This window comes from Lytechinus pictus, chromosome 9 (assembly GCF_037042905.1).
Source record: "Lytechinus pictus isolate F3 Inbred chromosome 9, Lp3.0, whole genome shotgun sequence".
In the NCBI taxonomy this organism is placed as follows: Eukaryota; Metazoa; Echinodermata; class Echinoidea; order Temnopleuroida; family Toxopneustidae; genus Lytechinus; species Lytechinus pictus.
In genome coordinates, this window is record NC_087253.1 from 16904134 (window position 1) to 16929203 (window position 25070).

Below are 25070 nucleotides of genomic sequence, written 5' to 3' on the forward strand. Positions count from 1 at the left end.
GATCAAAAATAAAGTAAAGTTAGGAGTAGGGTACAGGATTTCATAATGAAAGACCGAGGGCACAAAAAACTTATTGATTTTGAATGGCAATTTTTGTTGACAAGCCAAAGAGACAATATAGATTAAGATTGTCACTTTCAAAACGGTAGGCCTATCCCCCAAAAAAAAGTAAATGGGAAGTAGATTTACTCATTCAAAATGGAGGGCATAAAAGTGAGTGAATAAGGGGCGGGGCTTCTCATCACAAGGAAAGTAACAGTGGATAACCTTTGATCAAAAGAGGGACACCCCTCCTGCCCCGCCTCCCGCCTCGGGTAGCAGAACTTTATGTTCTGCAACAAAAAGACTTGTTCATTTATTAAACCATCGTTTTTATTACAGATAATGTTGATTAAACCTGACTCCATGCCGTATACCGGTATATTTCGAAAGTGGTCAATTTTGATGAAGATGGTAAAAAAATGCCGCCCTCTCTTGAGCGAAACTATACGTTAGAAAGATAGGAGAAATCTTTGGGGAGTGTCAGAGGGGGAAATGTGTAATTTGTTTCTATGTAATGTTAAGAATTTGACCTTTAATCAATATGGATTATTAATGACATAGTTCATATTCTACTTTCTTTTGATAAAACATATAGTTAGAAGAAGTCAATGGATAATACAATAAAATCATGACAAAATAATACAGATATCATCTTGTCCATTGTCTTCTTTACAACAACCGTTGAACAATTCTTAAACTTTATTTCCTATACAATTATGTTGAATTTTTAATGACGTAAATAGCATTACCGCGAGAGAAGGAGCTACGGCCAACGAACATAATAATGCAAACAAGCTTAAAGCCCCTTTCACAATATTGATGGTGCGATTGCTTTTATACAACCGTTATCGCAAGAGCAATACCATGAATATACAAGGTGGTTTTCGCATTTACTACGGGAAAACTCTCTCCAACGCATCAATTCCTTTGAAAATCCAATTAAAATCACAATGGAGAGCTGAGAGGCTTTTGTCAAAAGTTGGTGGGCTGGGACAGCAGATCATCCGAAGAGTTGCACCGGACGAACAATTGCAAATATGTCGCTGTCATTTTCGTCACGATCGCGGGGTCAACGACCGAGATCATACACCCCCCCCCCCCCCGCCCTCTAATCTTGTTTAGCTTTCAAACAAGATGTGATGTTAGTGGTGATGTTAGGGTTAACTTCGGACTATAACCTCAACATCACCCCGTGAAGGACGGCGTCTGGTGAGCCAGGAAGTGGGAGCGATTGGTATGTTTCCGCGATGCCATCATATCCTTTAGAATACAATCAGAAGGGCGTATCTGGAATTTTTGCTGCTGAAGGGAAACGGTTTATTGATAGTTTTTCTCACTGTGTATGTAGCATGGCCGTACGCAGAATTATTTTTTTTTTGCTGGGGGGCAGGACACATAATTTTTTTCGGAAAAAAAAAAACTCAAAAGCGAGGGAGCGAAGCGACCAAACTGGTCATTGGGGCGCTTTTGCCCTTGGTAAAGTGAAATGATTTCTGCATTACTCTTGGTGAATTTTGTAAAAAAAAAATAATCAGAAAAAAATTGTAATTTTTCAAAATTTCAAACTGTAATTTTTTTCAAAATTTCTGGGTAGCTCCCCCCTTCCCTGCTGCGTGCGGCCATGGTATATAGCATACAATACGTAAAGAAAATATAACAAGAAAATATTAAATTGACTTCGTCTTCTATGCTCTTGATCTATTTTACTTTCTCTCTCGCATTATATCTTTCTTTATTTCTATTTTCTTTCTTTATTTATTTCCTACCTTCTCATTTCTTTCTTTTGTTCTTCTAATTTTGGGTGCGGGGCGACCGCCCCCACCCCTCCCCCAATTATTTTGACAACTTGAAAAGTGCGTAATGCAGAAATCTGCTTTTAAAAGAATTGGAATGCACTATAAAACTAATAAACTTAGCAAAAATAAACTATTACATATAGGGGAGCTATACAAAATTGTCCATTTTGAACCCGACTTTCGCGCAGAATTTTGTGTAGTAATAATTATGGACGCTAATTTTTCACTCTTGCCCCCACATTCGAAACGCATCGACGGCCCTGCTTTTGACTTCGGTATCTATTTTGTCCTTTTACGCCCTTTTCTTTCCTTTCATTTTTAATGTTTTTATCTTCATCCTCTGTGAAAAATCATTAATAAATGAGAAGGCAGATCTACGATATTTTCCCCCGCACATCTCTCCCTGCATACCCTAACCACTATCACAATCTTCAATTTATCATACGGTGCATTATATTCCCATTTCCTTCTTCATTTACCGTCTATTCTGTCTTTTCTTTTCCCCTTATTCATCACATTTTTCGATGATGAATAATTAATCAATCAAGAGCAGAGAGTGTAGGAGGGTGACATGTTTCATAAAAGATGGTCATTTTTTTTAAGATTCCGAACTCTTTCTAGGGGGTAATACCAAACTGCCCGGTCTCCAGCACCCCTCTCCAAACACCGCCACTCTTAAATTGATTTCCAATTGTTTTGGTAGACATATAGCAAAACATTGTTTCACCAAGCAAACCTCATTGTTTCGTTGAAGGTGAGGCACGCACTATTAGGTAAGAGATCGTTTTATACTTTTTTTTCTTTCAACGAATAAGATTTTATTTTTAATGTACTTTGAAAAAGGGATGCAGTGTTTTATTAGATATCGCGCTAAAATACTATTTTAAATTTATGTTTAAAACGGCATCAGCGTGTGTTATGAAAGCACAACCGACTTTTATAGCAAATAAACGTTGTGATGTTATTCCATTCGCCTGGTTATCATAAATAATAGTTATTATCTCACTATTCCTGCTCCAAAAATTGCCATTTTGATGGTATTTAGAATAATTATGCGAAGAAGAAGAAGAAAAAGAAGAAGAAGGAAGAAGAAGAAGAACAATAACAACAACAAGAAGGAGAAGAACAAGAACAAGAAGAATAAGAAGGAAAAGAAGAAGAACAACAACAACAACACAACAGCAAGAAGAAAAAGAAGAAGAAGAATGCATATATGCAGGGCCTACTGGAAGATTGGCTTATATACTGACGAAGTATAGTCCGAAGTATTAGCAATGATTAGCATGAAGGTAGTGCGTTAGGCTTGGGGCCAGTTGCAAAAAAGAGCTGAGGTCAAACGCAACTTCAAAATAAAATTGAATGATGCAAGTATTCAAATAAATAGATAAAAATTGATGACCAAGAAATAAACAAGAGAAAAAGAAAGCGAGAAGGGTGAAATTTGATATTATTTTTTGAATATTATGTCAAATTCTATAACAAGATTTGTTTTTTTTAATAAAAATGTCGATTTGTTTGCCCCCTCAAAATTTTGAGCTTATTAATTACTCCACTGATTCACATCACGTTGCATTGACTGTACATTTTTTTTTTTTTTTTTATAGGTTTTATTTCCACAAATCCGTTATGTTACAAGACTTTGATAACTTAACTGACATAACTAAGCTGAGCAACCATTACACACGTAGACTATATAAGTATAAATAGCAAGCATTCTTAATCACTACATATTAATACATGTTTAAGTACATAAAAACGGAAAAGTGGAGGAAACCTTAGAAGCAGAATGCTTGTAGATAAGGTTCCCTTTTTTATACATCACTTTTGATATAACTACTTAGTAATAATACACATGATTTCATGAAGTTGTGATTCTACTTCCAATAAATGCTCAAGACAAAATTACTTGGAGATAAATATTTCATTTTGCTATCACATCATAGGAGTAAGGAGGTTAGCCATGGATACCTCGAGAAAGGCTCGATTGCTAGCAGTCTTGATGATATTGGTGTCTCAATATGTCTTCGCAGACCAAGACGTCCCATCGGTGTCGTCTCCGAACTATCACGAACAACCCGAATCCGAACGACCTGTACCGAGACCTGAAGTCAATCCGAACCCTGAACTTGACCCGAAACCCGAAGTCAATCCGAACCCCGAGGTCAACCCGAACCCGAACATCGTAGTTCCTGAAGTGCCGCCGGCACCCGATGTCCAAACTGTCGAACCCGAGCAAGCACCCAATCCCGAGCAGAGCTATCGGGACTATCTCCAAGACTACGTTCGCAATAACTGCCACCAAGCCCCGGAACCCAAGTCAATTCCCGGTCCTCCTGGCCCGCCTGGGTACCCCGGTCCAATGGGTCCGAGCGGGCCTCCCGGAATGCCCGGGAATCACGGGAATAACGGGATTAATGGACTCAGTGGACGCGATGGTTTGGCCGGTGAAAAGGGAGCTAAGGGCGAGCAGGGGTATTCTGGCCTCTCAGGTAAGTGAGCTGATGATCTTCCTCAGAAGCACAAGAAGGGAGAGTGCGATCGCTGATTAGTCATAAATAAAATATTATAGATGAATCGTACACGTTTTCTTTGTCTGTAAGCACCCAGGAAATATTGAGATTCTCTAGCATCATGTTAGTATAAGGCCGAGATTGAGTACTCTAATGTATGAGCTTCATGTCATGTCATTTAGCAACTTTTGCATGCCAAACGTTGTAAGGTAGTTATATCTTGGGATCACGCAACCAGACACGGATGCAGTGGAGGTGCCCCTCCCCCTCCCTCATGTATAAGAGACGCTATTTTTCCAGCTTGTCGTTTGTTTAATACGAAAATGGTTTCCGTGATTGGACTACATTATATAAACTTGTTTTGGGATAAGAAGCTAGTACCCCTGGTATATCCTGGATTTACCTTTTGACTCAACAGCAATGTTGTACAATAGTAGTAATAATAATAACAATAATAGTAATAATAATACTAGCTGGATTTATTAAGCGCTTTTTGTCTGAGGATACAAAGCGCTGCTATTATTACCCGGTTTTAGCTGCGCTGCCATGTTAGCGCTGAAGCATTAAAGGAACTTCTTCCTACCGGGTACCCATTCCCCTCACCTGGATTGAGTGCAGCACAATGTGGGTAAAAATCTTGCTGAAGGAAAACACGCCATGACTGGGAATCGAACCCACGTCCCACATCTTAAGACGGGAGTTGTAACCACTAGACCATAATAAACAGCAACACTGACACCCATACGATTATTTTGATTTATAGGATTTACAACCTATTCATGGTATTAATTGTGCGTTTTTATTGTCTCAACAATTCTTATGACAAGAACTACCACTTTTCCCCTTTACAGGTGCACCGGGTGTACCCGGCATGAGGGGTGATGAGGGCCCGCGTGGATCCCCAGGGAATGACGGTATGATGGGCATGTCAGGGTCGGTAGGCAAACATGGTATACCTGGTCGACATGGACCCCCTGGAGATCAGGGCATGCCGGGGATTGAAGGTAATCAGGGATGTGATGATGATGATGATGATGATGATGATGGTGATGATGGTGATGATGATGATGATGATGATGATGATGATGATGGTGATGATGATGATGACGATGTTGATGATGATGATGATGATGATGATGGCGATGGTGATGAGGAGAAGGAAAATGATGATAATGATGATGGTGGTGATGATGGTGATGAAGATAATGTTGATGATGATGAAGATGATGATGGTGATGATGATGATGATGATGATGATGAATATGATGATAATGATGGCAATGGTGATGATAATACATGTGATGACGATGATGTCATGATGGTGATAAAGGCGTTGACGATGTTGACAATGAAAATGCTGTGGAAAGAAAAAGTATTGACAATAATGGCAAATGTGATGATGGGGATGATAATAAAGACAATGATGAGTATAATAGTGATGATAAAGGTGCTGACAATGATGATGCTGGCGATGATCATGATGATGTTGACGACGATGATGATGCAGATAGAATAAGTGATGATGATGATGATGGCATTGGTGGAACAAATAATATCAATAATCATGATGATGACGATTATAGTGTGGTTGATGATGATGGTGATGATGATGATGATGATGATGATGATGTGATATTGATCGTGATGGCGATGGTGGTGTTGGTGGTGGTGATGATAATGATGATGGTGGTGATGGTGATGATGATGATGTGATATTGATGGTGGTGGTGGTGGTGGTCATGATGATGATGATGGTGATGATGATGATGGTGTTCGTGATGATGGTGATGATGATGACGATGATGATGATGATAATGACGATGATGGTCATGGTGGTGATAATGATGGTGATGATGTTGGCGATGGTGGTGATGATGGTGGTGGTGGTGCTTGTGGTGATGACGATGACAGTGATGGTGGTGATGATAAATGACTGTGGTGGTGGTAGTGATGATAATCGTACATGTGATGACGGTGATGCCATATTGTGATAAAGGCGTTGACGATGATGATGCTGTTGATGGAAAGAAGTATTGACAATAATGACATATGTAATGACAATGATGATGATGATGATGATGATGACGATGATGATGATCGTAAATGATTATGAAGTAGACGTATATAGGATAATACACAATTCATTTTTTTTTGCTGTGTTGTAACTACTACTACTACTACTACTACTACTACTACTACTACTACTACTTCTACTACTACTACTACTACCACTACTACCACTACTACCACTACTACTAATATACTGCTACTACTACTACTACTACTACCACTACTACCACTACTACTAATATACTGCTACTACTACTACTACTACTACTACTACCACTACTACTAATATACTGCTACTACTAGTACTACTACTACTACTACTACTACTAATATACTGCTACTACTACTACTACTACTACTACTAATATACTGCTGCTACTACTACTACTACTACTACTACTACTACTACTACTACTACTACTACTAATATACTGCTACTGCTGCTACTACTACTACTACTACTACTACTACTACTACTACTACTACTACTACTACTACTACGACTACTACTACTACTACTACTATACTACCTAAACGATAAATGTCATGTCGTATAATAGATCGTCGCACCTTCTTGTTTGTTGTTGTACCACAGGTCCAGGGGGACCGCGTGGGTATAAAGGCGATCAGGGTGACCCCGGTGTCGACGGGGTCTGCAACTGCGACTCTCAACCGCAGCAACGGTACACACCCGGTTCAGGAACGTCGGCTTTCTCCGTCGCTCGGACTTCGGGCCTGACGGCGACGGACGGTCCGTTAACGGTGACGTTTCAGCATGTCTTTGTCAACGTCCATGATGACTTCGATATCAACACGGGGAAATTCAACTGCTCTTTACCAGGTAAGTTCGTAGTTACTTAATGAACAATTTTGGTCAAATGACCTTTCATTTCTTTCATTATGATAGACAGATTTCAAAGCAAGATATTACGTAAGCTTGCCTTACATAGCAGGGTGAAGAAATTGAATAGACCAGGTGACTAGAATAGCACATCAATGAACACTTTTGAAAGTATTTGTTGCATTCCCACTTTGAATGCACATCATAGCATGTTACACAATGTACTTGGCAAACTGTGAAATACCAGTCGTTCGTGGACGCATTGGTGTTTTTTTGTGGATGTAAATTAAAACCACAATTCAAAAGAATATATGAATAATCAAGACATCAAAGTTGGTGCTTATCTCATTAGATTTTAAACCACCATGTCACTTTAGTACAAATGACCTTCCTCTGATCATGCGTAGAATCTTTTGATCATGCGCAGAAAGGAACTAATGGACAAAAATCAGTTCGTATTCGGGTCGCATCGTGTATATACGGCGGGCTTGATTCCTAGTTTAAAGGACAAGTCCACCCCAACAAAAAGTTGACTTGAATAAAAAGAGAAAAATCAAACAAGCATAACGCTGAAAATTTCATCAAAATCAAATGTAAAATAAGAAAGTTATGACATTTAAAAGTTTTGCTTAATTTCACAAAACATTGGTTTTGTATTTTATTATATGAAATAGGGAATATTCTATTTTTCTCCTCATTGTCAAGTGAAACAACGATTAATTCCTCCCTGAACATGTGGAATTAGCATTGTTTAATACTATATGATTCAGTCAAGTTGGTCCTCATTGTCAAATCTATAAAAAACGAAATATTGTATATATTTTTTTAAACAATAAATAATTTTTTCTGGGCTGGACTTGACCTTTAAAAACACCAATTTGAACTGCTCAAAATCTTTTATAATAGCTGCAATCAGTGGCGTACAGATGGGGGCGCTCGCCCATGGCCCTGGGAAGTTGGGATGCTGCGTGTATTATGTATTATTCTCCATAGGCAGCACCCTACACAGCAAAAACTGTGGTGTTGACACTCTTTGGTGTTATGTTCAATCTCTAGGGTGTTATTTTAACACCTCAGGGTGTGGTCCTCTATTAACACAAATTGGTGTCAGTTTTAACACCACAGTTTTTACAGTGTACGTATTTTGGAAGATGTGTAAAAATTGAAAAAAATCATTTTGTAGTGAAATCCTTTTTTTTTTTTGCTTTTCAAATTTACATCAGCATTCCCAGTAAAAAAAATCGTTCCCAGTGCCCTACGCTCGCCCCCCCCACCCCCGCAAAACAAAATAATGAATAAATAAATAAAATATAAACAAGAAATATATTGTAGCCGAACCGACTTTCTCTCCTGACGAGCTGGTTCGTTTCGGCTGCAATATACATGTACAACCAGTTGGTGTAAAGTCCGTCTTTTTCACTTCTGACTCTTTGCTCCTCAGTAACTTAGATTATATCTCCTGGATTTCAAACATCTCCATCATTCCGTATCTCTATTATCTCAGTCATTCCAGTAATTAGTATCTCCATAATTTCAGCATTTCGGAATCTCAGTAATTTCAGTACTTTAATTCAGTTTCCTCACTCATCTCAGTATTTTCAGTAATGTCAGTATTCTCAGTTAATTCCGTATTGTCAGTATCTCGGCAAATTCACTATTTTCCGTATCTCAGAAAAGTCAGTATTCTCACTCCTCTAGTCAGTACTTTTGCTTTACCAACCATGTATACTTGTCGCTCCTTACAACAAAATAACCACAAGAAGGAATCAAGTAATTCAGTTCTTATATCTTTCTGAAGAGAAATCATGCTCATCCTGTCGCAGCAGGTTTCAATGAATATTGAACATAGTTTCGGTCAGAAACCACTTACTGCCAAGCATAGCGCATGGCTCGTAATCGAGCATGGAACTTGATTGTGCTCCATGATACAGGAGGGAGATTGTCAAGCCCTAAAATTTGATCATCTTTTAAAACTAGTTAAACTTATGATATAAATCTTTACAACAACGGCAATAGTAATTATCACTACTTGTAAACATCGTTATTTCTCAGCAAATGGAGGTGCCGTGGCCGAGTGGTCTGAGGCGCCTGGCTATACATGAAAAAGTCCGGGGTTCGATCCCCGGCCGCTGCAGCTATGCCCATGAGCAAGGTATAAATCTACAATGCTCTTTTATCCTGCTTTCAAATAAATGGAAATGCTATATGCATTATTGGTAACTAGGAGTGGACTTGTTTTTAAAAAAAATAATAATAATAAAATAGTGTTTATATACATCTGAAAGAAAATACCTATATGATCGATTACAAACGATTACTGAATTTCCCTATGCAACTATATACATGTATTAAAAATTATTCTACGTTCTTCACCGTTCTGAAACAATGTTAACAATTAAAATAAACCATTCATTTCGTTACAATATATATATGTATATATATATATATATATATATATATATATATATATATATATATATATATATATATATATATATATAAACAAACAAATAAATAAATAAAGGGAAAGAGTAAGGATGAAATTATTTTTTTAATGTTATCTTCGTTATTAATGTCGAAATTTTGCTCACTCGCGTCGCTCGCACGCAACTTTATACAAATTTTGCTTGATACGCCACATTTGGCCCTCATTGGAAATAATTTCAAAAGTAAAACTCTGAGCTAACATTTGTTTTCTGTTTTTTCATGTGCATGGTATGTTCTCAATGACATACATTTGGGTAGATGCTGCACGTGACGTCACAATAATCATGTCAGTTCATAGATTTGAGAAACATATTTTTAAGCCATGTGTTATATATAAGAAGAATTGTAAGAGCAATTACATTCATTTATTTAGTGATCTTCTGAAGAACATTCCAGAATGTGTTTGTAAAAGCTTTTGTTCTGCAGGCCTCTTGCCTATTTAAAGGCCAAGGATTATTGTTATTTTTTTAATAGGGAAAAGCAGACAATAGATTGCTACACAATAGCCAGCCTGCAGTGAAAAGAACAGTAGGATTAATTATGTTATCGACAAATTTCACCGAAGTCATTCAAGAGTCTTCCAGAGTGTGATTGCTCCAGAAAGAAGGAGAATGTTCTATCTAAAGACAATACTAGAAACCTCTAGAATAGTGAATAATCTGTATATAAGGACATCATATTAGATCGCTTCATCAGATCAGATCACTTCATCATATCAGATCATAACTCAGAGTTTCACTTCAAGAGATGTACATGTAAGACCAATATATATTTATTTATGTTTTATTGATTTATGAGTGTTATATTTCCTGTTATAAAAAAATAGGAATCAAATCTAAATTTCAAATTATTTTACTTGTTATTTGTTGCAGTATCGTAACACATTTTAGATATATATATATATATAAATGGGAACCAGTGTGAAATATATGGTGAAAAGTGCCGAAGCCTTCTGTCAGCCAGTTCTTGCCTTTCTTTTAACATTTTCAGGACTCTACTTCTTCACGATTAATGTCTACAAGTCCTCCACAGTTAACTATCCGCTAATCCAAATACTACTGAACGGTAAGTCTCGCCAAAAAGTTTGTCCTTTTGTACTAGTTTCTAGGTGTTCATGATGGAAAAATATTGTGTCATAAATGATATAATATTCGCATTGATATTTAGGAAATGGGGGGAGATGAATTGCATTTAAAACACAGTATAAAGTATAGGTCTACTTGTAAAACAAAAAATCATTTTGGGATGTAACAATGAAGGTGCACAGTTACGACTAAACAAGGCACGTCTTGTGGGAATTCTGTGTCTTTAATTTAGGTTGGCATATTCACTCGTACTGATTAGGGCGAGCAGGGTCCATCGACCCCATTGCCGTACGCATAATTTTTTTCCGGGGGCCGGGGGGAGGGACGGGTCGCTTAAAGGGGAATCCAACCCAGATAAAAACTTGTTTTTATAAGGAAAAGAAAAATCAGACAAGTTGATGGGTGAAAGTTTGAACAATATTGGACAAACAGCAAGAAAGTTATGAATTTTTAAAAGTTGTAAATATTGGTAATCACAATACCCATGGAGACTTCAAATTGGCCGCATATGGGATGTCATAGTGATGTAAGGCAAGACTACTCTTCCATGTACTCCAATACATATTATGGCTAAAATGTCATTTTTCCAAAAAGTTTTATTTCAAATTATATTTTTCTTTCATGAGGACATAAAACAATATACTACCTGGGTTATATTTAGATTACTGCCCCAGGGGAATGGGCACTTAGGAGAAAACCACTAATCCCTGATAATAAAGTACATGGCCTATGGGAAAGTTGTCCTTGCCCCTTATCATAATTTACTTACCCAGTTGCCAATTTGAAATCTACATAGTATTAGTGATCTCAATTTTAAAGCAGCTATAACTTTCTTATTGCTTGTCCGATTTCTTTCAAACTTTCACCATTCTGTTTCATTTATTTTTCTCCTTCCCAACACAACATTTAATGGCCAAGGCTGGATTCCCCTTTAAGTATTGGAAGAAACTGGAAAGCGAGGTACTGAAGCGACAAATTAAGTTTTTCATTGGCATGATTGGGGTGCTTTCATATTTTTTCAAGTGAAATTAAAGGATTTCGTGCATAATTTTGGTGACTTTTGTGTCAAAGATGATAAGTGTTCAAAATGTATTGGGGGCCGCCCCCTAGCCCCCCCCCCCCCCCCCGGCCATTGCTACATACGAGCATGCTTAGCACGTCTGACTGTTTTCACAGGTGAGCACCAGGCAGCGGTGATCGACTACGGGAGCACAGACACAGAGGATTCGACCACGAACAGCATCATCCTCAGCCTTAACCAAGGCGACCTGGTATGGCTCCAGCTCTACGATGGGCGCGAACTCTACAGCAGCCACTACAGATTTACCACGTTCTCCGGGTTCAGAATCGGCTAGACGTGTAACGTCTTAGCAAGCAAAGTGTTTATGGCGCACGTAGTTTAAGGGTGGATGTGTAGAAGCGTGCTTACAAAGATTGTTGTCTTACGATGTTAAAGTTACCAAGACAACTTTTCTTTTTGCTTTCTATACTTTTTTAAATACCATGTTACTTTAGAAGATGTGATTAAAAATCTTGGAAACCATTTCATAAATTGTTCATTGTTATTATAACAAATTTGCAATAACAATTTAAAGCTACTGAAATAATTCAAATTGATTGACTATTATGATTATAAACTTGTTATAGAAATTGTCTATTAGTTATTTTTATAAGTCTTTACTCTGAAAGGGACCCAGAAATCAATCTAGTTTCAGAGTGTGGTAAATTGCCAATTGGTCTAAACCGCTTTGCCTACTGCCCGTGTGGTCTAATCTCAGTACGTTAGTCCCACTCGACATTCGACAACCAGTCCAATTCGTCTAATAAACACTCTGTCTAACTTGCCACCTTGTCTATTTACCATTTCGTCTACCCTGTTATTTCACTATGAACCTTACAGTAGTTGTTTAAACAGTTTAGTGTTTAAAATCTTTAATTACAAAGTTTAATTTCGACTATTTTATCTTCAATAAATTGAGCATGGTTGTTAACATCTATGTACGATTCATATTATAGTAACCAGCGTTGTTTTAAATTTTTGAACAGCGTTTTTATTATGTCATTCTCATTTATAAGGCTTGGGCTATACCCATTTTGTCTAATATTCATTTGATATCTGACACCACGTTGTCTAGATGGCTAGCATGGGCGGAAATCCCAGGGGGGACGCGTCCCCCTACCCAAAATAGTAGGGGGACACGATATCAAATGTCCCTCCTACTATTATTAGTCTTTTATCATGTTTATGATGGAAAGAAATATATCATTCAAAATCGAAATAAGACATGTATTTTGGACGAGATGACCTTAATGTTTGGGTGATAAACTTTTTTTTTTTTTTTTTTTTTTTGCTCTTCAAATTCATTTTGGTCGAAATGACCTTACATTTGTACATTTGGGGTGATAACCTTTCTTTTTTTTTGCTCGTCAATTTTTCCAGCCCCTGCTCCCCCCCCCCCCTCCCTTACCTTTCGGGAGAGATTTCCGCCCTTGATGGCTAGATAAATTGTTCATGAACGGAACTTTAATTTGACAAAATACAAAAATTCAGACTAGACCTACTGGGCATTATATAGAGTAGGCCTAGACTGAAATTATATGAATAGGTTAAGTGTTGTGTAGACCGAACGGCAATTCTGGTAGTTGATCAAATTACGGGTTTAGCTCATTATAGTCTTAGACCTTTCAGAAATATCATGAGTATAGGCCAGCTGCTTGCCGTATAAATATGAATGCTCAGACTACCCCCCCCCCCTTATCACTTGAAGCCATTTTTTATAGTGGTCTTAAAGGGATGCTCCGGGCTGAAGGTATTTATATATCAATAAATAGAGTAAAATTCATAAAGCAAAATGCTGAAATTCGATCAAAATCGGATGACAAATAACAAAGTTATTGAATTTCAATAATTTGCATTATTCCGATGAAACAGTTCTAGGCATGTCTTCATGAATATTCATCAGGTGTGCTGATAATGTCATATCCCCACTTCTATTTTGTTTCTGTTTTTATTACATAAAATGAGGTTTATTCAAATATTTTTTTGTGTGTGAGGGTGTGCGGGTGCGTGTGTGAGGGTGAGTGTGTAAAAGAGAGTCTAAAGTTGTGCGAGTGGGTGAAACTGTGTGTGCATGTTACTCTTTTCTGCAAAACCCATTTGTTTTACTTTTAGAAAAACAAGCTTTTTTTTTTTTTTTTAATAAATCGATCAGTATTGAAATCATTAATGTCTTTTTCTGTTGTGGTAATTGTTCTTTTTTTCGTTGCTGTTGCCTTGTAGTAAAGAATGGTTATGTTTAAAGGTCAAGTCCACCCCAGAAAAATGTTGATTTGAATAAAAAGAGAAAAATCAAACTAGCAAAACTCTGAAAATTTCATCAAAATCAAATATAAAATAAGAAAGTTATGACATTGTAAAGTTTTGCTTATTTTTCACAAAACAGTGATATGCACAACTCAAATGAGATAGCAGATGATGTCCTTCACTCACTATTTCTTTTGCTTTTTATTGTTTGAATTATACAATATTTCATTTTTTATAGATTTGACAATAAGGACCAACTTGACTGAATCATATAGTATTAAACAATGCTCATTCCACATGTTCAGGGAGGAGTTAATCGTTGTTTCACTTGACAATGAGGAGAAAAACTGAATATTCCATATTTCATACAATAAAATACAAAATAAATATTGAGTGGATGACGTCATCAGTCTCCTCATTTGCATACCGATCAGGATGTTCATATAACTGTTTTATGAAGTTAAGCAAAACTTTAAAATGTCATAACTTTCTCATTTTACATCCGATTTTGATGAAATTTACAGTGTTATACTTGTTGGATTTTTCTCTTTTTATTCAAATCAACTTTTTGTTGGGGTGGACTTGTCCTTTAAACAAATCGCACAGAAAATTAAATCTACCCTCTAATCTTTTTTTATTTTTCATTTTATCGAAGATGGGGTCAAGATCATGGCTTTCTTCTTTTGTGACATACAGATATTTATGTTAGTGTATTATTAATGTAGTTATATGAAAGATAAAATTCAAAACTATTTGTTGTTGATTCAAAGAGCATGCGACTAATTTTTAGAAAGGAAAAAATACCCAAAATATGTAAATTTAGCATGGGATGGGACCTTCCCCGCGGGATGAGGAAACGTGCGCTCCCCCCTCTTTCTCTCTCTCTAGCTCTCCATCTCCCTTTCTCTTACTCTAATCGGGGAGAGTGTCTTAACCCCCCCCCCCATGCACAAAGCCAGGACTCTCGAAATTAGCATGCATGGATTTTAGAAATGCCTTACTTCTTCACGACTGCTTACCATCCCCCCCCCCCAAAAAAAAAAAAAAAAAAAAAAAAAAAATCGTAAATCAATTTTATTGAATTAAAAAAAAAGACAATGTGCGAGTTTTGTCCCACTTTTCACTCTTTTGCCCTACCCATCATCCCTTCAATGAGAATAGTCAATGCTCGTTATTTTTGTGTGTGTGTGTTGTTATCATTTTTTCATTCCGACGGACAAACCTTGCCTATTCGTCCGTAGCTTGTTGCTCGTTATTTTTTTAAGCTATAAGTTTGTTATTCCGAATGTTCACTATAATTATACCAAAGGTTCTTTATTCTGAGCTTTTGAAAAATATTTTAGTCCGAAAGAAAATGATTGCTCTAGGGACGCACTCCGAAAAAAACATGAAAGGGAGAGCGTAATCCCGGGGGGGGCACTCGACCAAAAAAGTGGTAGGGGTGTGCCGCGGGCGAGGCAAAAAACGGGGGCCTTGGAGCGGGCTTATTGTAAAAAGGAGGGTCCTCGGAGCGGGCTTCGGAACTACAAATATTTGTGAAAACGGGGCTCCTCGGAACGGATCTCCGTATCTCTGTGAGTGCGTATGCATCCCTATGGAACGGGCAATCGTGCATGACGCAGCTAGCGCGGCCTCCGCCGGGTGCGTTCGCGCTTAGGCGATGGTCGAAAAGCGCTCTACGGCCGCTTTTCACCAAAATTGCAGCTCCTTGTAGCAGATCAATGCGACCGGAACGGCGTAACGAAAAATATGCGAAGCTTTGGAACGGATTTCTTTCTTCTTTTTTCTCGATGATAAGAAGGAAATGCTATGCCTTGGAGCGGCTTTCTTTGTTCTTTTTCTCAAAAAGACAAAAATGCTATGCCTTGGAACGGAAATTTGAGTGAAAAAATGGGGGTCCCCTCCGCGGCACATACCCACTATGCATTATATACTGAGTGCCCCCCCCCCCCCGGGAGCGTAATGCAGTCGGGATTTTATTGGTAGGAATAAAGACAAGAAAAACTGAGGCAGAAGAAAGAATATCGAAAGAAAGGAAGGATCTGTGAATCTGCGGAATCTGAAAAGGAGGTACGCCCTCTACGTCGATGAAGCATACATCCTCCGAGGGAATTCCCCGTTCAAAATTTTTGCGCCCGCCATAATATGCACTGCACTCGTACTCGTACTCGCGCGAGTATTAAAAGCTAGCTGACTGCGTGTTGTTTTGTCTCGAAGGGGATCACATTCTTTGACTCTAGCTACTTCACAAGTTTTTTTTTTATCCAATGAATTTACTCTTGTCGAGCAAGTCCCGAGGCGTTTCGGCGTAGAGACCATCTGATTCTGAGACTGAGTGCACTCACAATTGCGAGGTTAGTAATAGTATAAATATTAATATAAAAATTATAATGATCTGAGACTGAGTCTGAGTGAGACGAGTGCCCGAGCCTAGCCTGGAGGCGTCTGGGGAGTGAAAATCATAGTACTAACGTACGCTCACTCCCCACTGACGCCTGGCTTCCTTGAGCATTGGTCTACACACACACTAGATTTATAAGTTAGGGTTAGGATTTTTACCCCCGGGGGGGCCACTTACATTGACGAGTGGATACCATGGCCATGCGCGACCCAAAAAACACGTAAAAAGGATGTCTTTTTCAAGATAGGGCACGTAACGTGATAAGGGTGTCAAAAATAATGAAAAAAGGGTATCTATTTCGCTATGAAAATTACGTGTTTAGGGTCAAATTTGCGGGAATGATAAAACAAAATAAAACAAAATTAAAATGTTTCATAAAGGATGTCCTTTTTGCCCCAACACTACGTGTTTAGAGTCCGATTTGCGCGAGGTGTGGAAGGTGGGGCCGTACTAAACCACATGATGTGTATATACAAGGTAAGACCGACGACCGAAGGGCCCGTGATAAAAATTCCTGTACTTGTTTAGGGCCACTAGGGGTTCATTTCAGGAAATATTAGCCAAGAGTATCGTTTTTTTCCCCAATACTTGTTGGGTAGGGTTTCACACGCCAATACTTGTTAAGGGGTGCATTTTCAGAATATGGAAATTACGTGTTTAGGGTGCTTTTCGAGACCCCATGGTCGCGCATGGTATCCACTCGTCAATGGAAGTGGCCCCCCCCCCCCGGGTTTTTACCCCAAACTACTGTACATGGGCCAAAACTAAGTTTTCCCCCCAAATTTGATATATTTGTATATATATTCCTTCATAGATATTATAAATATGAAAAATAATTAAGAGCACGAGCGTTGACTTACCAAGTCTGTTTTGGTCGCCATCTTGATCTCTTTGTTATCGATACCTAGATACCACACGTGTGTATAGCTGCCAATTTAAATTTAAAAAATACTTGCATCGGCCGATAAATATTTTTGATCGTAAAATACTTGTCTCGGTTGATAAATATTCTAAAATTGCTTCATGATGGCGGCTGCACAATCGCGAGCCGTCTGTGTACGAGGAGAAATAAAAAAAATTAAAATGTTAAAAACTCCTCGAACGGACGGCTGCCAGCTCTCTAGTTTACTGACTGTCACTCGATCAGAGCCAAAAGCGATGAGAGAATGATAACGTGTCTTGTACAAAAGAGCTCACAGTGCAAAGAACTAGAGAACCAAGAGTTACGATTTTTAGCTGGTTGGGCCAGCTCCACACTCATACTGAGTTTCAGAATCAATTTGTTCCACTTCCACTTTCGCCATGGGGCCAGGACCTAGACCTCGAACTCAGTGACTCAGGCTCGGGTTGACATATAATTTTTATAAGTCGAATCGGCGAGATATCTCGCCGTGTCGACATATAACTTTTTATAAGTTGACTTGGCGAGATACTGTTTCTTGCCATGTCGACATAATAAGGTTATTATGTCGACATGGCAAGATAAAGTATCTCGTCAAGTCGATGGCACTTTAAAGGCTCCGTAGAAATGCACGAAAAATAAACTTAAAAGGAAAAAAACAGTGACTTTGGCTGTCGCGCAACTCCCACTTCCCTGGTTTATCCGAACTTTGTACATTTAAGCATATGGCCATTGAGTCCCTGTACAGATCGAATTAGAACTTTGGTCTATGTATTGGTGAGTGGAGCCAATGGAGTTCAGCGGAACAACCAATATAACAGAGACCAAAGCTTTTGGTCTACAGTAAAACCAGCTAGGCCTAGTGGATTCCCAGTGCCTTTATTATTTTTTTTATTCATTAGAATATCAGGTGAAAAGCCAGATCAGCAAGAAGCTGTTTATCATCAATGATCAAAACCTTTTAATAAAATTTTATCATAAATCTAAGATGCTCTAAGACTAGACTCTAGTCTTATCATCCAGCCAAATGACACTCACACTAGTACAGTAGTAGATCTAATTCTTGAGAAATTGGCAAAACATGCAATGATTAAATAAATTTTGACAAGTCGGGTCCCTTTCCAATTAATAATCAGAGGCGCATGGACAATATGGGAGATTTTCTCCAATATGAGAGACAATTTCCCATATTGCAGACTTTATTTACAAAAGGACAAAAGAAACGACACCCATTAGAGCGTAAGTTTTTCCACCCAAAATTTTGTCTCATGAGGTCAGAAGCCCATTTATTTTATGTGTGGATGACAACAAAAGTCCTAATGAAAACAAAAGTAGACGGTGAATTTCTAAAGTAGACAGTGATAAGGGGTAATTAAATTATTTTTTTCAATTTAAAATGATTTTATCACTTCCAAATCTTTAAAACATACATTATGGTTTTCACAAGGTAAAAATCCATAATCACTCAAATTCATTGATGCGAAAAAGAAGAAATAAGTTTACAGAAAGCATATAAACAACACTGTTCCTTTTAAAGATATATAGCATGGATAATGGAATAACAATGCAAAGATAAAGTTAACACATTCAACAAAACACAAGGTAATACAGCAAACCAACAAAGTGGGGAGAAGTGAAGGGTGGAGGGGATGCAGAATATAGTCCCCGGGGGGGGGGGGAACGCGGTATATACTGCGTGGTGCCGCGGAGAGGGCCCCCATTTTTGCAATCAAATTTCTGTTCCAAGGCATAGCATTTTTATCTTATTGAGAAAAAGAACAAAGAAAGCCACTCCAAATCATAGCATTTTCTTCTTATCGGGAAAAACGAAGAAAGAAATCTGTTCCAAAGCTTTGCATATTTTTCGTTACGCACTCACACGCAGGTGACCCGTTCCAAGGACCCCTTTTTTTACAAACATTTGTACTTCCAAAGTCCTTTTTACAGTAAGCCAGCTCCAAAGCCCCCGTTTTTTGTCTCGCCCGCGGCACACACCTACCACTTTTGTGGTCAAGTACCCAACCCCAAACCCCCCCCCCCCCCCACCCCTGGAAAATAGTATACTTAGGTGAGGAACTATAATGTATAAATGATTATATCCAGAAAGTAGTTTCATTTCATATTTGAATGAACATAGACGTCACGTAATATTGTTTTTAAGAATTCCATAATCCATATTCTATATCAGAGACTGAGGAATCTGCTTATCACATTACCATTTGACACCAAGGTAAATCCTTTTGCAGCAATATTTTTTGTTATATGATTTCTGATTCACTTTTGTTTGTATATTTTGAATGTTCTACATTGTAAAGCGCTTTGATATGGATTTCATGAAAAACGCTATTTAAGACTAAGTTATTATTATTATTATTAAATGTAAACAAAGGGAATTGGTCTCCCAAACTGGAAACTGTCTCTGAAACTGGATACCCAAATTCCCAGGCCAAATTCTTTACAAAAGTATCTGGGAGACAGACTCCAATATTGATTTGATTTGATTTGATTTGATTTATTGATTTCCGTTTCACAATTGTACATAATTATGATAAATATGAAATAACAAGGTCGAAAATACTGCAAGACATAATAAAATATATATAATATAATCTTAGATTTAAGGAACACAATTCAATAAATAAAGTTACCTCAGATGACATTTGTATTTAAAAGTAAAACGGAGGGTCTTGCCGAAAAAAGCAAAGCTTGTACAAAAGGCAACCCCCTAACTTAGTTTCATTACAAAATCACAACAAAAAATATTGGGTCGTTATGATATATAGAACTTTTGTTTAAAAATAAATACAAACATTTTTTGTGCACTTTACAAAAAAAGTAACTGATGGATCGTGTGAGAAATATTTTGTTTTATAACTTTAGGGAGAGAGGGGGGAGGTGAGGAGAAGAGGGGAGGGACAGAGAAGTGCAGTGTACATTACGTAGAAAGAAAGCGGGCAGCAGGAGCAGGTACTTTGGCTAATTGCAATTTTAAGAAGAAAAAAAGTAATAGCAAATAATATACATGTATATGTATGTAATATGAGCGCATATATACACAAAAGCTGAGTATAATTAAATCAGTTATTCAGCTTGACCTGTTTGCAGCGAGTATTGGCCATGCAGCTCTACTGATGATAATACATTGCCCCACATGTGCTTATCTGTGTTAGTGATTTTTTGTGTGATTTTTTTTTTCAGCTTTATTAGATTTCATGATTTCACAGAGTTCATTTAATGTAACTGTAGGCCTACCTGGGTCTGGTCCTGTTCCATAAAATGGTTCCTATTATGACCCGGGGAGGGGGGGGGGCAGTCAATTACATTGCTGTACTCATGCGTGACAAAAAAACATGTTTTAAGGGGTGTTTTCAGTTTTGGACGCGCGTGCACTCGTTAAGGGTATCAAAAACATTGATTTAAAAAGGGGTTTTTGAAAAAGTGGTCAATGGTCAATCGCGGGGTCAAACATATTGGGGTATTTTTTTTTTCAAAGCTTTTTTTTTAAGGACTAGCCAAACGTGTTCAGGGTATGTTTATTCCACTAGCTTTTTTCCTGGTCATGAAATTTGTCACCTCTCTGTCCATGCACACGGCTTCAGTGACTACAAGTCTATGGCGGCAACTTGTTTAGGGGCCAAAATGTGTAAATGAAGCCCGCGAAAAACAAAGGGGGTTATTTTGCACACAGAGAAAAACTAATTTGGGGGTGTTTGGAAATAATTTGGTCATGCATGTGTACAGCAATACATTTGACTGCACCCCCCGGCCCCCCTCCCCGGGTATATATGGTAACTTTGCCATCCAATGGTACATGAAATCAAGGATTGCATGCAAGTTACCATTGGATGGCAAAGTATGCTACGGGAACCAGATCTACAGTGACATTTAGCCTTAACTAATAATTAAAGATTTTCTCATGAAATCAGACTGCTTATAGGCCTACTCTCATTTGTCTTTAAATCACAGATATAATTTCCACTACTGGGCAGCAGAAATTACTTGTAAATCTGTTCTGGCAAGGTTTTTCTTTCTACTTCAAGAAGCATGGCTCTAAAAAGCAGACAGGATAGCTACGTTGGTTTAAATGTTGGCGGGAAGATTTATCGAACATCTCACACAACTCTCTTACATTATCCAGACAGCTTCTTTTCTGGTTTACTAGACGGCAACATCCCATCTGCAAAAGATGACCAAGGGAATTACCTCATTGACCAAGATGGTAAGATATTTCGTCATGTCCTAAATTTCTTGAGGTATGGGAAACTATTGCTACCAACAGGTTTCGATGAGTACGACCTGCTGGAATGCCAAGCCGATTTTTTTCAGCTCTTATCGCTCAAGTCATCCGTGAAGAGAATAAAAGCGGGAATAGTGGGACTTGCTTTCTCTGATGGAAAGGTCTTTGAGACCACAAGAAAAACATTGATGAGAGAGAAGAACTCGTATTTCACCAAGATGCTCAGTGAGGAAGTTACAGTCTCCAGAGACAATCAGGGAAATTACGTCATTGATAGGGATAGCTCTGTGTTCCACCATGTACTTGGATATCTCAAAAAGGGTGCTGTACTTGATCCAATCACAGATGAGGAGCTGGATGCTCTCGACAGAGATGCCAAGTATTTTGAGCTCAAAATACTTGCATGTCACCTTGAAAGCATATCACGCATGAAAGAAGACTATCATGACTACTTTGAACTTTATTTCTGTCAGGGTTGCGAAGAACACGCAGCCTATATAAGGACAATTAACAGGGAAACATGGATTTGTCCTTGGGATGGCAAGGATTACCGGGTGATCGATATGAGAGCTAGAATAATCAGTCACATGTCCGAAATCATTCCTGAAGTGAGTTCTGGAATGGTGGGCATAAATGACTTCGGTCTTAACGAGCCTGTTAGTGCACAAGATGTGAAGAATTTGTTTGAACGTCATGCTGATCCAAATGACAAAATTTTTGACAATCCAGTGACCACGAAATGCACAAAAGTCTCTATCACGGATGACTATTGTTAGGTCTTTGATAGGAGGCATGATATTGCATGTTCTTTTGTCTCAATGGAGAAGGGTGAGTTACTGACACATTATGAGTACTCGTTTACCAGATTGATGAGCTTGTAGGTAAACAACAATGTCACAGAGTACAATACCATATGCCACATCTCCGTCTCACTGTCATCGTCAAAGACGAGGGGCCATTGTGATCTGGCAGTCTCCTTTGCAAAACTGCAGACACACACAAATCATCAGGGGGGCATTTTCACCACAGATGGACACAGAGGCAAAAAAATCAAGTTGATATTCATGTCAAATGCTTTGTTTTTTAATAAAACAAGACCTGAAGTTTCTGAGAAAATTTTTTTTTCCGACTCTGGCAGCCATTTTTTATTTCAAAATGGCTGCCAAAGTATGGATACAAATTAGTGTTGAAAATAGTATGTTGATACATATTTTGTTTTGACAGATTTTTAAAGAACAGGTTTGATCATGATGTTTTCGCCTGTGATTTAGCTTGCTATTATAACACGTTTTAAAATCCCACAGAAAGAAACACCAGTAATTCATTCATCTGATAAAAAAACATTGATGAAGTATGTGATATGGTATGTAATGTCAGTTACCGAAAACATGAACTTTTTTTTCTCATTTCCTGGAAAAGAGGATATATTATATGAAACTTGGTAGATTTCCTCTCTAGGTAACACCCCTCCCTTCTACACCAAAATTAAAGATTACCAATTAACAATGAAGCCATAGGGTACCATTAAATATATGTAATGTCAGTTACCAAGTGGAAAATGTAATGTCAGTTTAATACCGAGATGTAATGTCAGTTACCATGATAAAATGTTGGTTACCAATATTGAAATGCAAATATGTGGTCAATTTTATGGTAAAGAAATATTGTATACTTGTTATTTAAGTTTTTCACTTTAAAAGTCACACCAGAATGAGCTTGCTATTGACTTTTAAAAGGTATAGTTCACAAGGAATACTATATGAAATTATGAAGGAAGTTGCATTCCCATCGTGCAAAAAAAATTACTATGAAATTGTTTTGTACATGCACTTACCAAGTACCTAATTGTTTGTATCAGACAATTTTTTGTTTGGTTTTCGGGGGGGGGTAGGGGGTACTTTTCCCAACCTATTGCCTAAATCTGCAACATTTTTTAAGCTTAACATTGTGATGAAGGGGATTTCCAGGGTCCCTTTTTTAGTTTCTAGGATTCTTTTGAGCATTGCCTCGCTAAAAGTAAATTCCTGGTTTTTATACCTGTTAGTAGTGTGGATGTGTGATACAATTTTGTATTTGGTTTACAAGTAGGGCCCATAGATGAAAAGTGAAATTTTTCAATTCTGATCAATGTTGCATGGATCTACTAAAACTGTTTTTTTCTTCTAATGTACAAATAGTTCAGTTTCAGTTTAGAAGCTGGAGTTTATTTTTTGTTGACAGCTTAAAAAAGAAATTAGCAAAGAAAATGATTAAACAAATTATGAAGAGAATTGAAATCCGACAGATATGAACAAGCATTGCTTGCACTGACCAGAATCAATAAAACTACATGGCTGCATGAGATTCGGGGGAGGGGTACGTGTAGCCTAGGGGAGGAGACCCTTATTCATTTTGCCTTTTTTGAGGGGAGGGGGAGGTTGGAGAAGGAAAAAGTTTAAAAAGTCAATATAAAACTGATGAATATATTATGGGTGTATAGTCAGAAAAATCCATGTGTACAGTCAATGCAATATTAAATTACTATAGGAAACATGTAGCTGCTATGACCCACCCCCCCCCCCCCACCCCCGAGTAAGTAAAACATACATTTCTTATCTTTTGATAATTAAAAATGTGATGTATTATAAAACTTTTATGATTTTAAAAAGCTTTACATATAAGTACCAAGAAAATTATGTCATTGAAAATCATATAGCACTGGTAAATGTAAATGTGTATTGTCAGTTACCGACAAGTACTGATAAAAATTTTCAAATCAAAGAAAGGAATTGAGAAAAAGAAAAAGTTTTTTCATTGAAATGTTCCTAGAAACTCGGGTATACTTCCACATCAAGCTCACTTTCATGTGAAGCCCTGCATAGAAGATACAATGCAATGATTCCACGCATTTGACTTCCATGTGTTATCTCTATGGCAAATTAAGTGTAATGTCAGTTACCGTAATGTCAGTTACCAGCATGGTTGTGGAAAAATTATCATAGCCCCCAAAAGACAAAAAAGAATTGTTTAATATTTTGACACATCTTAACCTAGTAACGGAGGTGTATTAACATATTCAAATTATTACTCTATCTACTCAGGGACATGAAATATTTCAATTTTAATGAACACCCTGACATTGCATGTCCTTTTGCGTAATGTCAGTTACCGACACATTTTTGCTTGCTGATGCGTAAAAAAATGTGGTTACATAGGAAAACTTAGTATCAGAGTATACAGCAAGGTTCACTTTATTAACTCTATCAAAAGCAAACTCCCATCATTTGTTGTTTTAGAGATACACACAATGAAATGTGTGAAAACATTGTGCCGTGTAATGTCAGTTACCGTGAAAATGCCCAGGGGTGTTTGTTCGAATGTGTTTTCTTGAGTTACCTTCAAAGACCACACACAAAA

The 25070-nt window shown here is 37.7% G+C and overlaps 2 protein-coding genes across 2 annotated transcripts; both read left to right on the forward strand.

The window, feature by feature from the left end:
* The first annotated feature begins 2349 nt into the window (after positions 1-2349).
* LOC135155516 (collagen alpha-1(X) chain-like) lies at positions 2350-14058 on the forward strand. Its single transcript, XM_064104818.1, has 6 exons — positions 2350-2611; positions 3782-4327; positions 5200-5352; positions 7014-7259; positions 10737-10811; positions 12008-14058. Exons 2-6 carry the CDS (start codon positions 3799-3801, stop codon positions 12184-12186), a joined length of 1182 nt encoding a protein of 393 aa, XP_063960888.1. The 5' UTR covers positions 2350-2611; positions 3782-3798; the 3' UTR covers positions 12187-14058.
* A 2251-nt stretch (positions 14059-16309) lies between these two features.
* Positions 16310-24660, forward strand: LOC129268734 (uncharacterized). The gene is made up of 2 exons (XM_064104321.1): positions 16310-16489; positions 21404-24660. The coding sequence occupies exon 2, from the start codon at positions 21482-21484 to the stop codon at positions 22448-22450; it is 969 nt and encodes a 322-aa protein (XP_063960391.1). The 5' UTR covers positions 16310-16489; positions 21404-21481; the 3' UTR covers positions 22451-24660.
* The last annotated feature ends 410 nt before the right edge of the window (positions 24661-25070 follow it).